General features: G+C 55.8%; 1 protein-coding gene across 8 annotated transcripts in view; it reads right to left on the reverse strand.

The window, feature by feature from the left end:
* ARHGAP26 (Rho GTPase activating protein 26) overlaps nucleotides 1-18,169 on the reverse strand; it is a 132,135-nt gene that overhangs the window by 21,413 nt on the left and 92,553 nt on the right. For all 8 annotated transcript variants that reach the window (XR_013939343.1, XM_080555341.1, XM_080555339.1 and 5 more), the window contains exons 19-20: nucleotides 13,841-13,979; nucleotides 8,384-8,537 (exon numbers count right to left, since the gene is read on the reverse strand). Coding sequence is in view for 7 of the 8 variants with exons in the window: in XM_080555341.1 (XP_080411467.1) it covers nucleotides 8,384-8,537; nucleotides 13,841-13,979 (293 nt within the window). In the remaining variant the exon portion in view is untranslated. The remainder of the gene's footprint in view (nucleotides 1-8,383; nucleotides 8,538-13,840; nucleotides 13,980-18,169) is intronic.

An 18,169-nucleotide genomic window follows, 5' to 3' on the forward strand; every position in this document is an offset into this window, starting at 1 on the left:
GAAGCACCCAGCTGACAGGGATGTCAGATCTTTTTGCCAAGTCAGCCAGATACTATCTGATGAGTACACCAGTTGGTTATTAACCATCGTCATTCACTTTTCAAAGGTGTGAAAATGCAGCAGTGACTAATGAGCATCTCCTGAGCAAGACCGGCCGGTTTCGCTGCACCCCAGCGACTCATCCGACACCCGTGCTGGGATTAGTGACTCCGGTAACTTCAGACATTTTCCTAGCCTGAAACCGAACGCCCCTGAGCAGCTGCCACTCCAGCGCCGCTGCCGACCCGGTGCGCTAAGGGTGGGATTTGCGTTTGGGCTGCAGGTCGCAGCGCAGCACGCAGGGCGCAGGGAAGAGCGCTGCTGCTGCCGGCTGCCGCGCCTCGGGCAAGCACCTGGCCTCTTTTCACCCAGCTAGGCACCCGGCGTGGCATATCCCCCTTATCTGTAAAAAAAAAAAACACAAATGAAACTAAAACGCAGCTGAGCACTCTAAGAGTCTCAGCTGGAAAGGCAGAAATGCCAGCGCTTTGTGGCAGCAGCAGACAGACGTGAGGACTGTCACCGCCTAACCACCGGTTACTGCTGCAGCCACGAGAAAGCTCTGCTTTGACAGGCCTGTGCCTGCTTACAAACGTTTCAAAGCTCTGTGGTCTATAAGAAATAAATCCATTCTCGTGGTGTCTCCCACCTCACACCTTCGGCTGGCTCAGAGGCAGGGCTCCGGGGCCGCGGCGGCTCCGCCGGGCGCAGCGCTCCTGCACAACCTCTTCACCGCGGCCTCGTCAGGCGCTGCTCGGAAAACGAAACGGCCCTGGCTCGCAGCTCCTCTGCTGCGAATGAAATAAAAGCTGTAAAGAGTTCCTGGGCATTCACCGCCTGCAAGTACCTCCCCTCTGTGCGCCTTCTGGGGGGTCCTTGCACAAATAAAAGCGGGCTCTTCTCGCTGCCAGCTTCACACGGCATCCAGAAAGCGAGTTTCCCTCCTCTGCAATCACTGACCGGCGCCAGCCTCCGCTGCCCTTCACACCTGGCTGGTCGTACTGCTGGTAACTGGTGGCACAGCTCCCGGGGCAGGAAGGATTTGTTCCGACAATAGCTTGACTAATGAAGCACAGCACAGAACGAGTTCGCTTCTCTCCTGTTACTGACGACCTCACAAAAGTTCAAACAAATCCAAACAGCCCCCAGCCCCTATTTTTGCCGCAGCTATCTGCCCTCTGACCAAGTACAGGCAGCAGAGCTGCTGAATAAGGCTGTGTCACGTTTACGTAGTTATTTTTCAGAGTGGAAAAAGTGACTTAAATTCTGCAAGGACCCAGCAGCATTTACAGATCTATTTACTTCTTGGGTGTTTTTGCTTACGTGTGTTACAACTGGTATTGCTAAGCTGTTTGCATTTTTAGGAGTTTATTTATTCCAGCAAGTACCACCTTATGCCATTCAATACGCCCATGGTGCTTGTGGCTCTCAGGCCTTTCGTTTTTGGGAAGGGAAGGAGAAAAGTAGTTCAAGTTTTAACTGGGACGCCTAATGAAGATTTATTCTGGTCTTGTAAATCAGAAGCACATGGGAGTAGCCTCTCCCCCTTACACTGACTGGGCTATTTTTTTCATGACCACTGGACCTTAGATCTGCTCCTCATTTCTTTCCATATCCACGGAGGGCAAGAAATAGCCATACTTGGTCAATAAGAAAATAAAATAACATGCAAACGGACACGTGACGACTAAACCCAAGTTTCCCAAAGCTATCATCTCCCTAAGGCCGGAGTCCCCAGGGCAAAGAAGGTACAGGATCACCCGGCCACCGCACCTCCCCAAGGCGCGCTCCTGCTGGGCCCTAACACGGGAACTCATCCGCACGCCCTGCTCAGCCCAACCCCACGGACATCAGCTTTGTTGGCGAAACCACTCCAGGAGAAACCCCAGTGCCCTGAATAACCCTTACGGACCTCAAAAACCCGCTGCCCTTAGGTCCTTTAGAAACAAGCGAGCAAGAAAATAAACACAATTATTCCATTTTGAGGGAGCAGCGGACTACGCTTCCTTCATCAAGTAATTTTTCTTTCAACATCCATTATTTTTGACTTGGTTCGCACATAAAAAAAGCCGATTCCAGGAGCAATTGGTAAAGGCGTTGATATTGTGAAGGGAGCTCTCTGTAATTATCACCCTGACACAAACCCGAGTGCACGCGGACAGGCACGCGAACCCTAAAAAGGGTGTGAAAGGTGCCAAGTCATGAACTCCAAAGCTGAGGAACAAGTCAGCTGCTGCAAAGTGCTCATAAAGCCCCCCTTTGGCTGCATGGCCACGGCAGGGACAGCCACCCCTGGGGGACAGCCACCCCTGGGGGACGGCCACCCCTGGGGGACGGCCACCCCTGGGGGACGGCCACCGTGGCAGCCCAGCAGCCGCCCCAGCACTGCACGATGCCGCATCCTCCGAGGGAAAGCACGAAGGATTAAAGGATGCACTGCCTAGGCACGAGGGCCTTAAGGCAACTCTAATCCTGGCGTTTCCCTGTGCGTGCAGCCAAGTTCCCAGCCCAGGGGATCCCGTCCCATGCCCTGCTGGCGCAGACGGCTTCTCAGGTTTTTAGAAAAGCAAAGCAAAGCCGGGAGGATCCTCCCGCGGGCAGGGCTGAGCCTCCTGAGGCCGAGGCAAGGAGGCTGCTGGCTGCGCCACCCCCGAGCTCCGTGCCTGGTATTTTTGGAGACATCCCCGCACGCAACCGGCAGCGCCGTCCCACCCCACAGAAAAATGTGTATTTTTGCGCCTGCTCTGCACAGGTAAAAAGCCTCCTGCCACACCTCCTGCGACTCCCCCCCGGCTCTAATCGCCGCCGCAGTTCCTGCTCATCAGGCTTCGTGGCTTCCCCCAGGCTCCCCCCAGGGCCCCCAGTCCCACGCTCAGCCTCCACCCTCAGCCGCCGGCAGCCCCAGCCGCAGCCTCCGCTCCCTGTGGGGGGGTCCTAAGCCAAGGGGTCTTCCCCACGGCTCTCCCGATTCACCAGGCAGCATTTCTGAGCGCCCGGCCTTGCTTTGGAGGCCTCGTGTTTGGCTGCTGCAGCCAGGCTCGCCCTGCGCTGCCATGCCAGCAGCCAGGGAGCCGGCGTGGGAGGGATGCCCAGAGCGGCCGAGGCGCGTGAGGACAGCCTCTCCCTGCCCCCCTCCAGCGCCCGCCAGAAATGGCTGGAGCTACGGTGTCCCTCCGAAAGGACAGCCTCACAGAGCCGCTCTAAAATTAGCCCTGAGATTGAATTGCCCTGTCACCACTCGGAGAGCCGGGGAGCCACGTGCTGCTTGCGGTGCTCCAAGGAGAGCACCAGGCACGGCATGGCACAGCACGGCACAGCATGGCACGGCACGGCACGGCACGGCATGGCACGGCATGGCACGGCATGGCATGGCACAGCACGGCACGGCACGGCACGGCATGGCATGGCACGGCATGGCACGGCACGGCACGGCACGGCATGGCACGGCACGGCACAGAATGGTCCCCCCAGGGCTGGGGACAGAGCAGGGGCACTGCTGTGGGATGCCTGGGGGCCAGGGCGAGCACCACCCGGCCTAGCTGGGAGTTCCGGGTGCTCTCCCACCCGCCCCGACCATCCTGCACGCTTCGGATGCAAATCTCCCCTCCTGAGAGAAAAGGCAGAAGCCTCCTGGATATCGTTTGCATGCTCCTACTTCTGAGCAGGCCGACGACTTCATGAAGTCGCAACGCAAAAATCCAGCCCATCTAGTTACAGGGCGAAAAGTCATCTGGCCTCACCCCACCTTCAAAACCGTCACGCACAAGAAGAAATTACGATGAGAGAACAGACCGAAACCCTCGCTACTCCATCCGGTGTGCGTTACCAGGCCACCAAAGCAAGGTGCTGGCTTTTAAGGATTTTAAAAAAAAAAAACATTCTCAAGTCTTACGTGCTTTGTGATCACGCAGTGTTTGAAAACTTTCCCCGTTTCAGCTGAAGTATATATCCACGCTAGAAATACAGGCTTTTCTGGCTTTTGTTTTGTCATGTTTCCTAAGGAAGAAGTTCTCTGCAATGGCGAGGGTAAAGAAAATCAGTGCCTATTTAAAAGAAATATTTAAAAATCCCCATGTGGGGCGTTGGTGGCAGCAGACAGCCAGCTCCGGTCCCTCGTGCCCGCCGCCGCAGCGACAGCTCCTGGCAGGGGACAGCAGCCCTGCTGACTCACCAGTACAACTCCCGCCCAGAGCGGTTTTTCCATAAAAATAAAACCAGCCCTAATAAATAAACGCATTCCCATCGTAAAACCCTGATTGGTGCCTGGGAAGGAAGAGCCTTCGCCCTGCAGCAAAACAATTTCCCTCCTGGCTCGTGATGGAGGGCCAGGACCGAGGAAGGCAAAGGTGAAAACGAGCGAGTTCCCCCGGCCGAAGGACAGCGGTGGCACGCAGAGCGCGTCCCACGCGTGCTGCTCTCACAGCGCCCGACGCGGCCGCCCGGCCCCGCTCACATGCAGAGATCCGGGAGAGCAGCAGGAGCCGGGAGGGATCCCTGGGAGGACGTGAGAAGCAGGAGCTGGGCTCGGCCCCGCATGGAGCAGAGCTGAGCTACGCACCAGCATCTGCCGGCGAGCCGAGAAGCTTTGTAGACAAAGCTCAGGCAAACTTCTCCGCTTCCACAGACGGCGTTCAAAATCTTTAACATCACACGCGGTAAGGTCACAGGGTATATCGGATGTGTCAGTGCTCACTGCAGCAAAACTGAAACAAGACGTCCCCCAAACTTGCAGCCTTAATGTCTTTGCTCCAGCAAGCCTTGCGCTGAGATCAGCAGGAGCTTCACAGACTTATTTTGATGCAAACATCAGCCTGCACAATAAGAAGCTCGAACTTCCAGCCGACACGGCTCCTCTCCTGGCAGCACCCCGAGAGCTTGTGCAGACACTGAGCAGCGTGCCCTGATGCTGTGAGGGGCTGGGTGCCCACCACGACGACACGAGGGGCAGGGACATGTCAGTGACTAAGGGCACCAAACCCGTCCACCTCCCAGCAGCAGAACAGAGCAAAAGGCCCTGGTCCACGATGGCCTGCACGGAAGCAGTTATTTCACTGGTAATTTCAGACACCAAAAAAAAAAAAAAAAAAAAGAAGAAGAAATTCAGTTCTGGTCTGGGTTAGTTTTTAATTTACTAACCTTTGCTGTTGTCACTTTAGGGAAGGAAGCACCAAATCCAGGATTCCTTTTTTACTAGTACTCTCAATGAGTTCCTTGTTCAGAAAGAAATCCTTTTTTCTTTAAAGAAGGAAAGCGGGGCTTCCCGGCCTGCTCACACCTGGAATTTTACAGCTCCTCAGCTGCAGGGCTTGAATTCTTGAATTCTGCCAGCACCGCGAGCTGCTCCAGTCGTGGTCCGGGCAGCTCCTCCTGAGCGGGTCCCGAGATGGGACAGCCCTGGCCCGTGGCCAAAAACTTACAGAAAATGGTGAAGAATGCAGGAAAAAAACTGAAGCTGGGCTCGACGATGGGTCTCACGGGACCGGCAGAGGATTTGGCAGGGTTTTTGAAGGAGTACGGAGAGCAAGGCACCCTGACACGCTCCCTGATGCCGGGCACCCTCATTGTGGGTCCGGTAATTACAGGGGAGCACTGGAAACCCTCGCACGGCAGTAACAGATAATAGCAACCGGCTTCAGTGCCCAGAGCTGCCCAAGGCTTTGCAAAGCTGAAATTACCCAGCTGGTTAAAGAAACAGGGACGGCTTTATACAGGCATTATTTGTGCAGCGCCGCAGGGCAGCAAGGACAACGCCGCCAGGACACTGGCACCATTCAGGCAGCGCGCCCCGACCCCGAGAGCACAGCCCGTGCACAGCCGCAGGGCAACGCGCTGCTCGCCGCGCTCCTGCCCCGGCGGCACTCCTCCTCTTCCTCCTGCTCCTCGCCACTGCCCGTCAGCACCCGCACGGGGCAGAGGCGTGAAGCAGAGGAGCCCCGCACCTCCGTGGGCCGGGCACGGGGATCACCGCTGCCACCGCTCCGACCGCGGCTGGGGGTGACTCCGGTGACCGCCCCAAGCAGAGCAACCCCAACCATCACCCGACCCGCAGCCCTGGTGTGGAACCAAAACCACTCGCGCCAAGCCCTTACTTGTCTAAAAACGCGTGCTCCTTCCCCAGCGCCAAGCAAGCCCGGCAGCCTCCCTGCACACGCTGCTCTCCCCGGTCCCCCCCAAACGCCGCGTGGGGGCTGAGCACCATCAGCAGGCTCGAGCCGGCTACAAATAAACACGTGGAAACGATCTGGGTATGTTTAACCACCACAGCACTGCAGAGGAAATATAGCAATCAAATTTTCATGGGACTACAAATTAGGTTAAAAGCAAATATTTAAAGACAAACTAATGCGTTTCAGCAAACATTAAAACCCAGGAGCACAGATAAGTATGAGAACAGCATGGGCTCGTGCGGAGCAGACTCGGGCTGATGGGTAAGCAGGCACAGAGGCTGAAGAGACATCTATACGTAGCATTAAAAGAGAATAAAACGAAGTCAAACACTTCATTTCTCATTGAAAGATTGGATTGGATTAAAGACATTAGATTTACATCATTGGGGTTATAGAGAAGAAAACATTTGCTTTGAGGTATTCACTTTAGACTCACTTTTTAACCTTTAGCTCGGCCTTGACTAAAAGCTTGCACATTCCTGTGTGTGCAATCACTGGATGTAAGGAAAAATACCAAATGCCACAAACTTTGCCAGAGGCAGAAGTGCTGCCAGGGCTACCCTGCTAGGCACCGCTTCACTTTGCACAAGTGTAAAGGCCCCTTATGGGCAGCAAGCAAATAGTTCTGCTCCAGTCCGCTCACGTAGCTCTGGGTGACAGCAAGACGCCTCCGCTCCCCACAGCCTGAACTGGTTCGTTCTGCTGAGCTTCTCTACGACTTTCTTTAAAAAATAAGTTATTAGGAAGAGCAACTCTTGGAATTTGAAAAACTGCAAATCTGGCAAACAATTCCTTAAAGTCGCAACGAGACTCGGGCTCACAAACGTTGCTGCAATACGAGTCACATAATTTTCTTCCCTCGGAGGACAAATAAACTAAAAACATCCTGTTGGGGGCAACGGCATGTGACCGACCCCCAGGGCTTCCACCAGCAGCACGGGCACGAGACCCGCGCATCCCGCCCCAGCTCACGGCACACAACTCGCGGCCTTACCGCGGCTCCTGCCCCGCGGGCGCCGTTCCTCCCGCCCAGCGTCCTGCCAGCTGGGTTCGGCTTACACGAGGTCGGCTGGCTTGCTCGCAGGGTTTTAGTGGCAGCAGTGGTGATGGGAAAGAGATGGAGCTGGTGGGCGAAAGCCAGAGCCCTTCTCCGCCCAGACACTGCCAATGTGCACCTACCTTTGCCCGTCCCAGCACTGTGGGGCTGAGCCCCCCCTGCGGGGCGCGGGAGCTGCACCCCAGACCCCAACCCCGTCCCCTCCCATCAACCAGAGGGACCACGGCCAGGGTCACTGGCCCACCCGGCACCAGCACCGGCACTGCACCGTCTCCACGGGTAGCCAGGAGAAAGCTGCTCAGGCCAAGCGCTCACCGCCTGCCCTCAAGGGGCTGGGGGCTTGCCCAGCTAGGTGGGAGGGGGCCATGCACGCAGCCCGTGGGGGGGCATGGAGGGAGGAAGGCCTCCCCTCACCGCCAAGGTCGCTGCGCACCACTGCCGCCGGCGGCGCAGCAGGGCCGATCCCGCCGGCCGATCCCCGGGGCCCGCGACGGCTGCCGGGGATCTGGGCAGATCTTCACGTGTGCGGGAGGGGAGGGAGGTTCTGTGGGAAAATGCGCCGGGGCCCAGCAGGGCCGCGGCAGGAAGGAAATTCCCCGCAGCAGAGCGGCCACTGGTGCGAGGGCTCGGCTGTGTCAAGTCCAGGGGACTTCATAAATAACTCGGCCGTCCCCAGGGAGTCATTGCTAAGGTCGCTATTTTTTCCCTTGAACTTTCCAGATGAAGGAAGCAATAGCAGAAGCAATGGCACAGATTTGGCTGGAGATCAACTGTACTGACAACAGTCATAGGATTTAACTCAGAAGAAAAGTCCTTTGTGTTTGCTGGAGTTATCTCCAGATGGGTCAAGCAGTTCAAACAGCAACGCGGAGCTCTGCTTGAAAAATATCCCGCGTGCTCAAAATAACCAGGGCTGAGCTCACCAGCAGATCTAACCCGCAGCCACTAATCCCACCACTTAGGCAGAGTTAAAAATGCAGGACACATGCTAGGCGCCCATTAAAAATTAAAATGCTAAATTGTATTCTTCCACATACTGCTGGGATTCAGAGTAAGAAACAGCCCTGATTAAAGATTAAGGACAGAGAGCCTATAAAACACTAATTACTACCGTACTTACAGTGAATTTGGCCTGTTGGGTTTAATTACTTCTAGTTCAAGATCACTTGAGTTCAGGTTGGGCTGGGGAGAGCTGTTGGAGTTGAGGAAGCTGTTTGCATTTGAGGATACGACGGATTCCAGGCTGGAGTTGATGATACTGTTCCTATTCTCCTCTGAAAAACACCAAAACCGAAGAATCATCAGACACCACACATAGCTGCTATTGCTTAAAAAAGCACATACAGCTGCGAAGGCATATGGCATTCCTATTAATAATCCCTGCCCTACTGTAAATAGGGCAGTATCCTACCAGATCCCCAACGGCAGGCAGTTTACAGTCAAATTTTCTGTACGTTGTACATCGATATACAATTATTACACCAGTTATTTTTTTATTGATGCAAGTACATTTTAAATGAATAATATTTTAAAGAAAATATGGTTTTGTTTGTTTGTTTTTCTTAAGGCATTAATATTTTATATTCCCAAAGACTTCCGAAGTGCTACATCACCTGAAAAAAATTAGAATGCAAACTACATACAGGAAGGAATGTCTCTGTGACTGAAATCGGCGACCACAGGGCTGAACGTTTGTGTGACAGAGCAGGATAACATTTTAGAAGGAGGAAAGGACAGATCACCCAGTTAAAGTTTATCTCAGCAAAGCAACGCTTCAGCCTAGGACGTGACAATAACTACTATCAGCCTTTTCTGGCCATGCCCAGCATCACAAGGCAGCACTGTTACAAACAGGGCTGAGGAGGAAGGGGAAAGGGTCTCCACTCTGCCTCGGTGCAGCTGCTCTGAGCGCTCCCAGCTCCGGCCCCGTGGCTCAGCCCCGGCCGTGGCACAGCACCGCACGGACACCGGCTGCACCGTGCCCGCCGAGATGTGGGCACCTCCCTGCCGCCAGCCTGGAGGTTTCTTGGAGTTTCTCCTTTCCCTTCATCACGCTCTGCTACGAGACTTCCCCCCTTATCTGTGTAACTTCAGCACCGAGGTGTGGAAACGTTACGTATCCCAAACCAGCCTCCGGCAGCATGGGTCCCCTCCTCAGCTCTGCGCTGAATTACCCCAAATCACATTAATTCATTTTCGTAAGGTGCCTTTTCCATATAAGCAGCAATTGTAGTTGTAATTGGGAGGAGCAATTATCATCACTGAAGGCATGGAAAGCAGCTCTATTGCAGAGAACTGCTCCTTCTGTGATGATGTTTTCCTGAAAGACAGGCACCTGCTGGAAAACACGCTGAGTGCTACTTCAATGATTAATCTTTCACGGAAATTATTTTCCCTGTGCACACTAACATGATCAAATTGCTGCTGAAAAGCACGTAGTAAAAAAGAACCCCTCATTCTCAATCCCTTCAAATTATACGTCTGCTTGCATTAGAAGGCCAACATGCAACACTCATCTGCATCCTGTGCACGTTTAAAGAAGGATAAACAGCGTGAGAGGAACCCCTGAGCTATGCGGGTGGTTAAGACTGAACACCCAGCAGAGAGAAACCCCTCACATTTCTGTGAAATAGCTTGGACGCAGCGCTGTCTCAGGGACAGAGGAGCGTGGCATTGTGTAAGCCCTTTGCCACCGTTTCAAGGAAAAAAGATTACATGAGCAAAAGGTTCGCGGGTGCCAGGGCGAGGAGCAAAGTCTAACGCTCCTCGTCACGTTCGCTCCCCGGGGTCACTAAGTTCTCCTGGTTCCTGGGCAAAATCAGAGCGCTTGCAGGCAGCAAGGGGGCCCGAACTCAGCCCAGGTGATCTTCCAAAGATTAGACGAAGCCCAGGATGCGATATTTCTGTCGATCGATGTTAACAGGTTCCTGAAATCGCATGTCATTAATCTTGATCTCCAGCAAGCTGACAGGGGAGCAGGTATCTCAAACACTTCTCTGTCCCCTCCGCTGGTCCTGTGATGCACCAAGGTGGATTTTTTTTCCAGCCTGCCACCGTCTGCAGTGTTGAAAGGAAAATGCAGACGACCTCTTCAGCGATGAGTCATACAGCGGATCAAACAACGAGCCGTGCTTTCCCTAAACCACGTCAGAAAAGCTCACAAACAAGAGAGATTTCCCCGGAGTGCTGAATTTAAAGATATTTATTGGCCCACAGTTCCCGGCCAGCTCCAGCAGCAGGTAACGGGCTTGGGGCCGGAGGGCTGTGCAGGTGGAGGAGCCCAGCTCGTGGAGCTCCCCGTCTGCCCTGCCTCGGCCGGTGCAGTGACGGGGGTGCAAGGACGGGTGGAAGGAGAACACCAGCTTGCGCAGCGGCTGAGCGCAAGCCACACGGGGCAGCACGGTGTCTGGACACCAGACAGCAGGTCCCCGCACACCAGCATCTCCAAAACCAGGTGTCTGAAGGAAAAGCTGTTGCTTCCACTCCAGCACCCTGGGGAGCTCAGGGCGAGGCTGCACCAGGACGAAGAAGCTGGTTCTGCGTGGCAGCACCACCGCCAGGAGCCGTGCGCCACGTGCAGCACAAACACCGCTCGCTCCCATCAACGGGGGTGAGGCATCGTGCTTGCAAGGAGCTTCTGCCCCCCAGTTGTGCTGAGGGAGGTATAAACCCTTTGGGGCGGAAAAGATTATCCAGAAGGTAAGAAGAAGCAAAAGTGAAGAAAAGCAGAGGCTGAGCTCTCCAAACGTCGACTGGGGGGCAGAGCAGCCAGCAGACGAAATAAGAGAGAAATCCACCTGCCGAAGGACCTAAAAACCCCCAAAAGGCCAATCCACATCGGTCCTTGATCTTTGCACCCGACGGTGCAGGTTTCTAAGCCGGTCTGTGCCTGGCAGGCCCTGGCGGTGTGCCGGCAGCACTCCCGACAGCGGCCCTGCCGCGGCCCCGGCAGCGCAGAGCTGCGCCCTGCAGCGCCTTCGGCCGCGACGTCCAGTTGTTTCCAAACATTTTCTGCCCAAGGCTGAAGTCCGAAAATAAGCCCTGTAAGCCTAACAAATCAGTGTCAATTGCCTGTGTAATCTCAGACGCAGCTACCAGCCAACATTGAATTAAAGTCGCTATCAGCCAAGGAACTGGAAGTGTTTCATCTGCAGAGGATGGGAGATGAACGGCAGGATCGGAAACCATGCCTTTATTTTATTTCCTCCTTTTTAAAAGGCTGAGATTGTGTTTTGCTTCATGATTTTAACAGCTTCAGTGAAGGATTCTTCGCTGTGGTACTTAATTTGTCCTTATTGCTACGGGAGCAGGACAGCCGAGCTGCCGCAGCACAGCCGAGGCAGAGGAGCCGCTCCGCAAACCACCCATGCCGAGGTCCCACCTTGCCGGGTGCCAGAGCAGCGACCTGGGGCCGGGAACCCAGGTCTAGGGCACCTTGATAACCCTCACAGGGACCGCAGAAGGGATGACAAAAGCACTCTGCATAACAAAACACGAGCAAAGTGCCGAAACACCGCTTATAAGGAAAAACTGATACGGAACAAAGTGGTGTATTCCTGTGTTAACCCTGCTTGTTTCACAATATCCACTCGGTTCCTGGGTCACACTTGACCCAGGTCAGTTTTGGGCAAAAATGTGGGCATTTAACAGCAAAAAAAATCATTATAATTATCTAATCTACTCTCTTGTGTGATCCTGTGTGTTGAACATGATAATTTCTGCGTTACGCATAGCTTTGTATGATGAATCTCAGTGAAAGTTTTAGAAAGGTATTCTACTTCAAAGAACAGATTTCAAATAATGGAAAATTCACTGCCCCACTTATCTCCTTCTTACGGCTAAATTGCCCTCGGTATTAAAAAATGTGCACTCTGCTTCAGTTCTGAACATGCCTAGCTGCAACTTCGAGCTCTTGGATCTCACCGTGCCCCTGTTTCACCGAGCAGACTCCTGCGGCCGGTACCCCTGCTGTGTTCAGGGCTCCTGAGCCCCCTCCACCTCTTCTGACCCAGATTTCCAGGCACGGGCCCCCAGCTGCGCGCCCCTCCTGCGCGGAGCAGCTCTGCGCGGGGCGGGCAGAGCAGGCGGCTCAGGCACAAACCCCGGCCAGCGAGCGAACCTCTGAGCACCAGCAACACAGCTGCAAACACAGCCGGCGCTGGGAAGGCTCAGCGCTTGCCAAATAACCCCAGGCACCTTGCTGCATTTAAGGACGGTTAGGACAAATCCTGCAAGCCTGCATGGCTGGAAAGCTGCCCCCGCTCATCCCGTGATGCGCGAGCGACCCGCACTCCCACAGCCCTCTCACCGCCTTTCAGACTGTGAGCAGCTGTGGCCAGGAGCAGGAAGAACCGTGCTGTCTGGGAGCCCCAAAAGCAGGGCTCTTTCTGTGTCCCAGCTCTGGACAGGGGCAGCGTCTGCTGCTTCTCCTCGGCTGCCCTGGCTCCAGCTGCTGCCCCAGCCCTCGTGCTTCAGCCCACAAACACAGGAGACTACAGACCGTCAGGAGGAAAGCTGAGAAAATATTGCTTCTCATGAGGGTAAACAGCTACAGAAATAAATAAACGAACTCGGTTCCTCTTCCAGGCAAGCTGAGGACAGTACACGAAGGACCTGGCAGCCAGGTGACTCCAGCATCTACCAAACATCTGCTGAGTTATCAGCAAATAAACTAATTAGGCTGAAATTTTCCAAAAGCAGATGCTGATATTGAGGGTTCCACTGACAGCTGTGGGACACACTATTTCCAGCGTACACGTCGGTACCACCACCGCTTCCTAAATCCATGCGTGTTGTTAGGACATCCTCCAAAATGGGAGCGCGTGGACCTTAACGGGAACTCAATCAGAGGCAGGGAAGCCCCAATGTTTGGAGAGTCAGAAAAGCAAACAGCAGCCTCTCTGCTGCGTTGCAGTTTTCAGCGAGGGGGCGAGGGGCTCACGCCAGCCTCGTGCTGCTCACTCAGCGCCCAGGTGAGCCCCGGGCAGTGCCCGCTGCCAGCCCGGCTCCTGCCCCTGCTGCAGCATGGGGACGGCCGGGCACAGAACAACGTGAGGCAGCAGCGTGTGCGACGGGAGGGCATGCTGACTCCTTCACCTAGGTGTCTGGAGCCAGTTAGTGACAGAACTGGAAAGACGATCTCCAACATTTTTAAACTGCCGTGGTACCTAATCCGCAGAAAAATGCAGAGCCTGCTGGCTGAGCTTGTTGTGTCTGGGAAAGGAAAAGTGCCCGTGGGCGTCCAGAGAGGATCGTCTGCGGAGGGCACGGGCTCTGCCCCACACACTGCAGCGCCTCGGCAGCCGGGGACAGCGGGGACGGGGGACGTGAGGCGGGGAAGGCCCCGGGGGACGGGGCAGCAACGCCACACCGCGCCGACGCAGCCCCCGAGCCCCGCTTTCAGCCTGGGATGCCAGGCAGTCTTTGCACTCCCTATCAGCACGATAGCGCAGGAAACTGAGGCACTATCCTCTTACAGGACGCATCTTTCATCGATACCAACGCAGCTGCGTTTCGTGGCGCAGGAATTACCGGCTGGCAGCGACCGTTAGGGCAGAGGCGGCCGCGCGGCACTTACGCTTCTCGTTGGGCTGCGCCGTGTGGAAGAGGGTCAGGGGCCGCTCGCTGCACGAGGGAGGCTTCGAGTCCGTGCTCTTCTTGCGAGATAGCAGCAGCTGTGAGTTCGACGGCGGGGTCTCCGGCACAGTGTTAAATATCTGTGAAAAATAATAAACAAGTTTCCTTGGCATCGCCCGCTCGGGCAGAACAGCTCTCCACCTGCCTGGTCTGCAGCGCCCCGCTGTCACGCCAAGGAGCAGCATCGACAGAAGACCCACAAAACAAGTAACGTTTGGGTACAATTTCCGAAATTCTGCGTTTCCACCCTGTTTGCACTCTTGCGGAATTTGATTGACCCTGGTACTATGGTAGGCTTTTTTAGTTTTCAAGGCTCTGCGGTGCCCTTGCAGGTGTTGGTGGGAGAGTGCCCAAGGGAGGAACAACCAGCGTGCGCCTGTCCTTGCCACAGGCTCGGCGCCCAGTGATGCAAACCAGCTTGGGAAAGTCTTCCCAGCTTCCAGCCACAGCTGTCAGAAAACTGAGTAATCACATTTTTCTCAAGGGGATGGAATTTTTAAACTGCATGAACCTAATGAGCAGCAGTTCTGTTTGCCGTTGATATTTGGTTATTTATTGTTTTTCTGTAACCCCGGGCTCAGACAACACCAGTGTTCAACGCCAGTTCTCCCAAGGTCTCCCTTTGCAAGAACGGCTGAGACACACCAGCCTTCTGAGTCTTTTCTGGCCACGTCCGGCACTGCCAGGGGTACCCGGGGCTGCCTGGTGCCGAGTGGCGCTGCCGGGGCTTGCCAAAAGGAGAACTGCTCCTGAGAGCCGCCCAGTGCCCTGTGCCACGGTGGGTGCTGCCCCAGCAGGCAGCAGAGAGCTGCAAGATGCCGCTCACCAGCCAGAGCGAGCCGCTGCCAGGAGCTAATTGCTTTGTTTCGTGCAACAGCAACATAATCCTCAGGCGCACATGAGTAAACCCTCCGTGCTGCTTCTCACAAATAAATGCTAAATTGCCGAGATGCTTTAGCCAAATATTGGAATGTCACATCTCTCCCAAAAAGCACGGAGAGGCAGGCACGGCCCCTTGTAAAAAAACTGACAGACTGTTCTCAGCAAACCCAACACCTCGTGGTGGAGGGCACCTCGAAAAGCGCTCCAGGCAGCCCTCCTGGGTGGGGGTGCTCGCTGCCCGAGCCCCGCGGGGGTTTGGAGCCCTGGCGCTGCGTGAGGCAGAGGAAGCAGGGAGGAGTCGCCACGCACGGCTCCTCGCAGGCCCCGAGACAGGCACCCCTGAAGCGAGCACTGGAGGCTGTACGTAGCCGGACACGCCGCAGACAGACGGACGGATTATGTAGCGCTGCGGCCGACCTTCCTCCCGCTGGTCTCATTCGCACATTCCTCCCGGGCCCACGGATCGCCCCGAGCACAACCGGCCCGAGCCGCGCTTTCTGCACGCAGCCCCGCTCGCTTCCACCGAGCCTGCTCTGCCGAGCCTGCCCCTGGCCGTCCCTGCCCCGTGGGAGGCCGGGGACTGGTGGCAGCCCAGGCGCGCGGGCCCGGTGCCGTTTGCTCACCGGGCTGTGCCGCCAGGCAGCCGCTGGGCTCCAGGGGCCTGGCCCCGCTGCTCGGCCCCGAGGCCGGAGCCGTTCCCTCCGCGCTGGGCAGGGTGCGGGACGCTCGGCAGCGGGCACCTCGCCCGCCTGCACCCTGCTCTCCAGGCCCAGAACGGCCACTTTCTGCTATTAAATGCTTTTCAGATTGCTTGGGAAAATGACGAAATGTATAACCAAAGCAAATAAACATGTTCGTTTATGAATTGCATCTCACAGCACATTTGAAATTAAACTTCCAGGTTTTTGCTTCCTCTTTTCGGTCTTCAATCAGAGACGGTATATCTGCATTAAAATTACAAACTCGGTGCCTAAAGCCAGCCTCAGCTTATAAGGAGCTTGTGTTGCTCAAAGCAGCTGCATGGAACAGTCCAACTGAAAAGCTTCAGCGTGTGATATCTTACACCCTCCAACCCACCACAACCAACTCTATTTCAGTTACAGTGTCTGACCAGCCCAAATGTTCACCCTACAGACAGCCCACGCCTCCCCTTGTGCCTGCAGCCGCGGAGACACGGAGATGCTGCTCCAGCGGGGCAGGGACCGGCACCCGGAGCCGTGTCCTGCGTGACACTGCCCTCGCTGCCTCCCCTCCGCCGCCCTTCCCAGCGCGGGCTTTGATGTGCTCGCGCTGCACTCGAAGCGCTCGGTTTATGGCCTCCGCTTCACTCACTGACGCAACTGCAATTGTAAAGGCTCGGTAAATATGCTGCTTCCTGCTACCTTATAAACCTCTTTTATTAAGGCACGAGGTCTTTTATGCCTCTTGTGCAGCTAAGATTAAAGCCCTGAGGGCTGCGCCAGCCTGCTGTCCTGGGCTGGCATGGCTGGGCATGGCTGGACACGGCTGGGCACTGCAGGACACGGTTGGGCACAGCTGGACATGGCTGGGCACTGCAGGACACGGTTGGGCACAGCTGGACATGGCTGGGCACTGCAGGACACAGTAGGACACAGTAGGACACGGTAGGACACAGTAGGACACAGTAGGACACGGTAGGACACGGTAGGACACGGTAGGACACGGCAGAAGCACCACTGCTCTGCTGCCTGGGGAGGGCAGGGCTTGGAGCGACGCCGCTCGATGGCAGTGGCACGGCGCTGCCTCCTGACGAAGCAGGAGTGCCCCAATTTCTCCGGGATGCCTTCCAGCCCCAGACCTCCCACTGCTCCATGCCCACCCTCCCGCCTCACCTCAGAGGGGGCACGCCGGAGGCGGCAGGCCCCGCGGGCCGGCAGGGCAGGGAGGGCAGCCCCACCGCAGCCCCCCAGCGCCGCCGGGCACGGAGGCGCAGCAGAGGCAGGGCTGTGCCAAGCGGCCCCTCGGCCACCTCGGGGCGGCACGCGGCACCCCGGCTGCATTTAACTGCTCGCGATAGGGAAAAGCCAGTAAATAGCTCCATTTTAAAAAGCACCAGCGCTTATTTTGAAGGTCCGTGGAGGGAGGAGTCTGAGGACTCGGAGAGCCGTCAGATAAATAGCTCGTTCTCAAAGTGACTTGGCCAGCGCTACGCGCCCGGAAACTGCACCGGCCTCCTCGGCAGCGAAGGAAACCCCCCCCCGGCAGCCTCAAAAACTCCCGCTCCACTTCCCCCAGCCGAGGCATCGCTCGCATAAAAACTCCGCTCTTCTTCACCAGAAAGTTTGTCAGGTTTGTTTCAGTCTTTAATTTAACGAGACTCAGCGAGACGTGTTCCTCACTGTGCACACCCGTGCTATAACTCTCCCCGTCCCAGAGTCCAATTAACGGAGAGAGAGAGGCAGCTTAACGGTCAGACGGGGAGAGGAGCAGCCAGGATTCATAAATTACATTTACAGCCCTGTGCTCGCTCTGTCTGATGCAAGCGGTAACTTCGCCGCTCCACAGCCACCGAAGGGCCGGGAACCGGCAGCACCCCGAGCACCGGGAGCGGGAGGCTTTCGGAGCAGCCCCCCCCTCCGAACGAAACCAGCCAAGTGCTGTTAAATCCTCTGCTCCGCGGCTGCTCCGGAAGACGAGGAATCTGCCTGCTGACCTCATTATCTGGAGCTGGTTATAAACGACGGCTTCGCAGTGCTGATGACTGCTCCCGAGGAAGCAGTCCCCAGGCACACGCGGGGTCAGCGCGCTGCGGAGGACTTCGGGTGCTGGGCACCCGCGTCCCTGATCTCTGTGAGACGGAGAAGCGCCGTGCCCGCTTATCACGAAGAAGCTGAAAAGGGGCAGGCTGGGTTTCCTTCCCAGGTCAGAGCACGACACCAGAGCACACAATCGCAGCCCCCAGCCCCTGCTCCGGCCGGTGGCACCGACTCGCTCCAGGAGCTGGCAGAGCCGGGAGCTGCCGCGGCGCTCAAAACGGAGGTGGGACGAACTTCATTCGAGGGCAACTCAAACTGCTGCCAGCAGCATCGCTAAAAATTGTTGCTAATTAGAGAAAGAATAAAATAAAGATGAGGTGCTGAGGGCTTTGACTTCGGTATTAATTCTTACCACTTAGTAAGGCTAGCGTTTGGGCCTGTGCAAGTCCCCACAAAGGCTGGTCTCTCATTTGTCATCACTGCCGTGTGCAGAAACAATTCAGCTGGTGAATCTTTTGTCTGAAGGGAACATCATCAAGGCAGTATAGCGATGTCTTAATTTTGTAACACTTCAGAACAATGGCCTTTTCCGGAGAGCTATACAAATAAAAGCTTTGGAAAACAAAATGGATGGACAGCCACAATTTTCAGAAAATTAAATGCCACCAGAT

This window comes from Anser brachyrhynchus (genome assembly GCF_964034855.1).
Source record: "Anser brachyrhynchus genome assembly, chromosome: 14".
In the NCBI taxonomy this organism is placed as follows: Eukaryota; Metazoa; Chordata; class Aves; order Anseriformes; family Anatidae; genus Anser; species Anser brachyrhynchus.